The 5,737-nt window shown below is 36.9% G+C and overlaps 2 protein-coding genes across 2 annotated transcripts in view; one reads left to right on the plus strand and one right to left on the minus strand.

Moving 5' to 3' along the window:
- zgc:114188 (40S ribosomal protein S17-like) overlaps positions 1-2,939 on the plus strand; it is a gene marked incomplete at its 5' end in the record, with an annotated part of 10,230 nt that extends 7,291 nt beyond the window's left edge. The window contains 2 exons of the mRNA XM_014022996.1: positions 1,560-1,625; positions 2,817-2,939. Of these exons, the coding sequence (XP_013878450.1) occupies positions 1,560-1,625; positions 2,817-2,894 (144 nt within the window). The remainder of the gene's footprint in view (positions 1-1,559; positions 1,626-2,816) is intronic.
- Positions 2,940-3,104: 165 nt separating this feature from the next.
- Positions 3,105-5,737, minus strand: part of cart2 (cocaine- and amphetamine-regulated transcript 2) — a 7,111-nt gene continuing 4,478 nt past the window's right edge. Inside the window, exons 2-3 of the mRNA XM_014022995.1 lie at positions 5,477-5,560; positions 3,105-3,334 (exon numbers count right to left, since the gene is read on the minus strand). Of these exons, the coding sequence (XP_013878449.1) occupies positions 3,227-3,334; positions 5,477-5,560 (192 nt within the window). The 3' untranslated portion in view covers positions 3,105-3,226. The remainder of the gene's footprint in view (positions 3,335-5,476; positions 5,561-5,737) is intronic.

Genomic DNA, 5,737 nt, shown 5'->3' on the forward strand with positions numbered 1-5,737 from the left:
CTGAGAGTGAGTACAGAAAAGCTTCAAGATGCCGAGAGTGTTAAAGAGACAAATAGTCTGCCGGGTATGATTATAAAGTTATTTATTGATGGGCAGACATGAAACAGAGAACAATCACGAAGTCTGTAAGATGTGGGCCCCGGCTGTCATATGCCGGGCAAGCAATGTTATACTGTCAGCTATCATCATATGATAATGAACAACCAATCAGGAACCGCCTCGTTCTGGTACATGAAGTAGGTCAGCTTGATGCTGACATCCGGAAGGATATCACAAGATATGAACAAGTGTTCATATCTGCAGGAACAGGAACAGGAACGAGTGGACAGTGTCCAGGTGATACATAATCAGTATTCCACAACAGTGACAAATAAATGTTTGGATAATTTTTCAAAAGAACAAACATTTAATAAGTCTTTAAAGTCAGGTAAGAAAAGATAAATAAAATTTGGAAGTAAAAACTTCAGATTTAACATTAATTAAAGGAACCATCATGGTCTGTCCTGTTCAGAAAGACTAAATGTAAAATAATTTCTTTACTAAAACCTCTGTAACTTTGCTCCAGTTMWTTTTAGCAGCATGAATCTTTGYACAGGTGATGTCCACAAGTGGATTTATGGTTTCCAAGAGTTTTTACCTGATTCATTATGGTTTTAAATGAGTTATATACTGTCTAATGAAAACATTATGTCCCATCCTGAAAATCTCTAAAACCACAGCAGCTGTTTTAATATTTACACTTTAGATAAAATCTCCCAAGTGTTTCTTTATTTTGTAGGGCTGCAACAACACATGTACCTATATCGAACAGTGCTTTAGGTTCAATACACACTTGTATGGAACAATACAGGTTTTTAAAATTTATTTTATCAACTTGTCTTCTGAAGATGCTCTGTGTTGAAGGATCAGTGGATCTGTGTTCGACTACTCCACCTAGGCTGCATTGTGGAGCACAGATCCACTGAGAAACTTGCTGTTTCAGCAACATTTCATTTAAAAACTGTACTTTTGAGGTTAAACAAATGTTCATAATTAATATAAATAAATTACAAGTTAAACAGGGGCATGGACATTTCTCTTTTTTGTACCGAAAAAATATCGAACTGTGAGACTAAAGTATCAAACTGAATCGTGACTTTTCTGTATCGTTTCATCCTTATTATTTAGATACCAGGATTATTGAAGTAGAGTTTGTAAAAGCTGAAATACACTCAGTTACATTTCAGCGTGGGCTTTAAAGAGCTTCAAGAAAACCTCTTGGGGCTGAAGAGGTGAAAGGATGAAAATTAGGAATCCAGTGCTCCAATGACTTCTATTATAACATAAAAAGTGCGAGTCACAATTTAGCAACGATTTTTCAAACCAAAGCAGAAAACAAACTGGATAAAACCTTAAGGTAGATTTCAAAATGCTAAGGGGAGGCTAAGCATGAAAACTTGCCGGGATCGAGCAGCACATTCATCAAAGTGTTCAAACATGATGATGGAAACTGATGAGCTTCAGAACTTTTGTTCAGAGCAGCAGCTTCCTGATGTTCTGCTTCCTGTTTACCTGCGCAGGTGTCCGCTCTGGACCAGGAACTGATCGAAGTGGATCCCGACACAAAGGAGATGCTGAAGCTGCTGGTGAGTCCCTGACCTCTGACCTTTACTCTGTCTTTAACCCGTTACTGAAACCTTTCTGAAGATAAAGGTTTTAAATGTTTTTTGAGGAATAAGTTGATGAAATAAAATAAATCAGATTTTTATCCGACTGAATCTGGATGGTTTGAATGTTTTCTGTTAGTTTGAGACGTTCTGACAGGAAGAAGTTTAATGATGTGTCTCAGAGCTCGTCGGTTCTGATCCTGCAGCAGGTCTGATGTTTGTTTCAAAGCAGCTGATTGGTTCCTTGTTGTCATGGTTAATTTACAGAGCTGTGATTGGCTGCAGCTGATGTCATGTGCTTCATGATCAAAGATTGTTTCCTGCTTTGATTTTTTTTAATGATTGGATTGGACGAGTCCTTCTTCTGGGGTCTTTAGAGCGGTCCAACAGGTCCACGTGGACCCAGTTTTACTTTATAATCCTTTCAGAGACTGAAACCCCCTGAGAGGGTGGTCTTTGTTGTTTTGGTGTTGATGGGTGCAGATAAAAACATGATACGAATATTTGGTATAATTATTTAAATATAATTGTTTTTACAAATGTGAAATTATTTCTGAAATAACAGAAGGATCTGAAGTTACGTACTTTAATTATCTTGGGACAATTCAAATTTCTGCTTGTTTTTGTGAAACTACTTGTAAATTTAGTTTTAAAACAGGTCTCTGTTGGAAATGAGATTCTGGATCTCAATGAGACTACCTGTATAAATAAAGGTTAAAGGAAAAAAAATATATATATATATATATAAAAACTCAGAATGAAGTCATTTCCAGATTAAAGCTCAGAAATCAGTTTGTGAGAATCCTACGTTTCTCTGAAGCTTTAAAACATTCAGAGAACCTCGTTATGAAGTCACCTGTGTTTTTTCAGTTACCTGTACACACACACACACACACACACACACACACACACACACACACACACACACACACACACACACACACACACACACACACACCCCTCCCTGCATCGAAAGGTGTCCCGGCGTCCTCGTGGTCGTGGTCATTATTAATGCAGGAAGAGAAACTGAGAGCTTTCCCGTGTTTGAAGGACTCTGTTCCTCTCAGACCCTGATGCTCTCAGACACGTCCTGTCCCTGAACAGGTCTCACCTGGTCCAGGTCCTTCTCAGGTCTCACACCCTCCTGTGTCTCTGTGTCTCGTCCTGCAGGACTTCGGCAGTCTGTCCAACCTGCAGGTGACCCAGCCCACCGTCGGCATGAACTTCAAGCAGCCCCGAGGAGTTTAACGTCTGTAATTATCTTCTAATAAAAGCCGTTTGGGACAAAAAGCCTCTGCTGTGCAGGACTGTTTGACTTCATTACAAATGTTTGTTTTAGATGAAAACTGCTGAATCTTATTTAATAAACCTGCTTCAAGCTTCACATTTTCACATCTCTAGTTGTTCAACGAGTTCAGACACGTTTCAGTTTCTAATGTTTATAAACCAAGAAAGAACTTCTCTGAAGCAGAAACATGTTTTATTACAGAATCAGACACAGTCACTGTAAACTACAGACGGACTCTGGGAGGTTGTTTTCATAGAAAATCCACAGTTTTTAAAATCAACTCTTGTTTGGCTCATAAGCACTTCAGCAGGAAGAAGTTACAGAAGGCTCCTCGAGGACAGTCGCACATCTTCCCGATCCGAGAGCCTTTCCTGATGGCGCAGTGCTCGCCGAGGTCACACTGAAAACAGCAACATACATGTCAAACTACACGTTAAACATGTCAAACTACAAGTCACGTTATACACATGTCACTACAAACATGTCGAACTACACGTTAAACATGTCAAACTACAAGTCACGTTACACACGTCAAACCACATCACACCACAAACGTCAAACTACATGATATAAACGTCAAACTACACAAACATGTAAAACTACAAGTCACGTTATAAACATGTCTACACGTTATAAACATGTCAAACTACAAGTCACGTTATAAACATGTCAAACTACACATTACACTACAAACGTCAAACTACATAAGCATGTCAAATTACACGTTATCATGAAGTACAAGTTATAAACATGTCAAACTACACATTACACTACAAACGTCAAACTACATATAAACATGTCAAACTACATGTTAACATGTCAAACTACACAAACGTCAATCTACATATAAACATATCAAACTACACGTTATTAACATGTCGAACTACACATGTTATAAACATGGCAAACTACACATAAACGTCAAACTACACATAAACATGTCAAACTACACATTAACATGTCAAACTACAAGTCACGTTATAAACATGTCTACACGTTATAAACATGTCAAACTACACATTACACTACAAACGGCAAACTACTATAAGCATGTCAAATTACACGTTATCATGAACTACAAGTTATAAACATGTCAAATTACACTACAAACATGTCAAACTACATATAAACATGTCAAACTACATGTTATGTCGAACTACACATTATAAACATGTCAATCTACATATAAACATGTCAAACTACGTTATTAACATGTCGAATTACACGTGTTATAAACATGTCAAACTACACATAAACATGTCAAACTACACAAACGTCAAACTACACAAACATGTCAAACTACACATTATAAACATGTCAAACTACACGTTATAAACATATCAAACTACACGTTATAAACATGTCAATCTACACATTATAAACTTGTCAAACTACACGTTATAAACATGTCAATCTACACATTATAAACTTGTCAAACTACACGTAAACATATCAAACTACACGTTATAAACATGTCAATCTACACATTATAAACATGTCAAACTACACGTTATAAACATGTCAAACTACCCATCATGTTATAAACATGACAATCTACACATAAACATGTCAATCTACACGTTATAAACATGTCAAACTACACGTTATAAACATGTCAAACTACACGTTATAAACATGTCAATCTACACATTATAAACATGTCAATCTACACATTATAAACATGTCAAACTACACGTTATAAAGATGTCAAACTACACATCATGTTATAAACATGTCAATCTACACATTATAAACATGTCAAACTACACATTATAAACTTGTCAAACTACACATNTTATAAACATGTCAAACTACACGTTATAAACATGTCAAACTACACGTTACAAACATGTCAAACTACACGTTATAAACATGTCAAACTACACGTTATGTCAAACTACACGTTATAAACATGTCAAACTACACGTTATAAACATGTCAAACTACACGATACAAACATGTCAAACTACACATTATAAACATGTCAAACTACACAATATAAACATGTCAATCTACACATTATAAACATGTCAAACTACACGATACAAACATGTCAAACTACACATTATAAACATGTCAAACTACACGATATAAACATGTCAAACTACCCATCAGGCAGATAGGAGCTGTCTGTTTTTAGAAAAATAAATGTTTGATTAAAGAACTTTCAGTCTGACGAGTAAAAAACTAAAAAATACTTCCTGTCATCGATGGTTAATTTGTGTTTGAAGAACTGAAGAGCTGCTGCCAACAGCTGTAACATGTTTACCTACAGGTGAAGTGACCGGCCCCGCCCACTTCCACCTCACGAGCTTCTCAGGATTTATGAATTTATCTGAAGATAATCTGAAGTATTTGAGCAGAATATGAACCCTCTGCTGCCCCCTGCTGCTCACATTTATCTAATTATAGCCTGTTGTGGTTAAAGTTACAGGATAAAGGACTTCAGGTACATCTGAGAGGACCGGTACCAGCTGAGCTGAGATATTAAAAGAAAAACAGAACCACAGTCCTGGTTCTGTTCTGGTTCTGTTGGACTCACCGAGGGAACCTGGCCGTACTTCTTCTCCCAGGGGTTGATCCTCTTGGTCTGCAGCCGCTCCAGAACCTCCTGCAGAGCTCCAAACTGAGGAGGACATCAGAGCCGGGTTCACACAGTTTATTTTAACTGTTAGTTTTTCTGACCCAAAAACCTTTTCTAATGAAGGGCACATGTTCAGAAACATTTAAAAACAGATGCATTCTTTTTATTTTTATACAGAACAAATGAAAACAAACTGCTAGGATCAAATAAACTTTAATT

Source organism: Austrofundulus limnaeus, unplaced genomic scaffold, assembly GCF_001266775.1.
Source record: "Austrofundulus limnaeus strain Quisiro unplaced genomic scaffold, Austrofundulus_limnaeus-1.0 Scaffold353, whole genome shotgun sequence".
Lineage (NCBI taxonomy): Eukaryota > Metazoa > Chordata > Actinopteri > Cyprinodontiformes > Rivulidae > Austrofundulus > Austrofundulus limnaeus.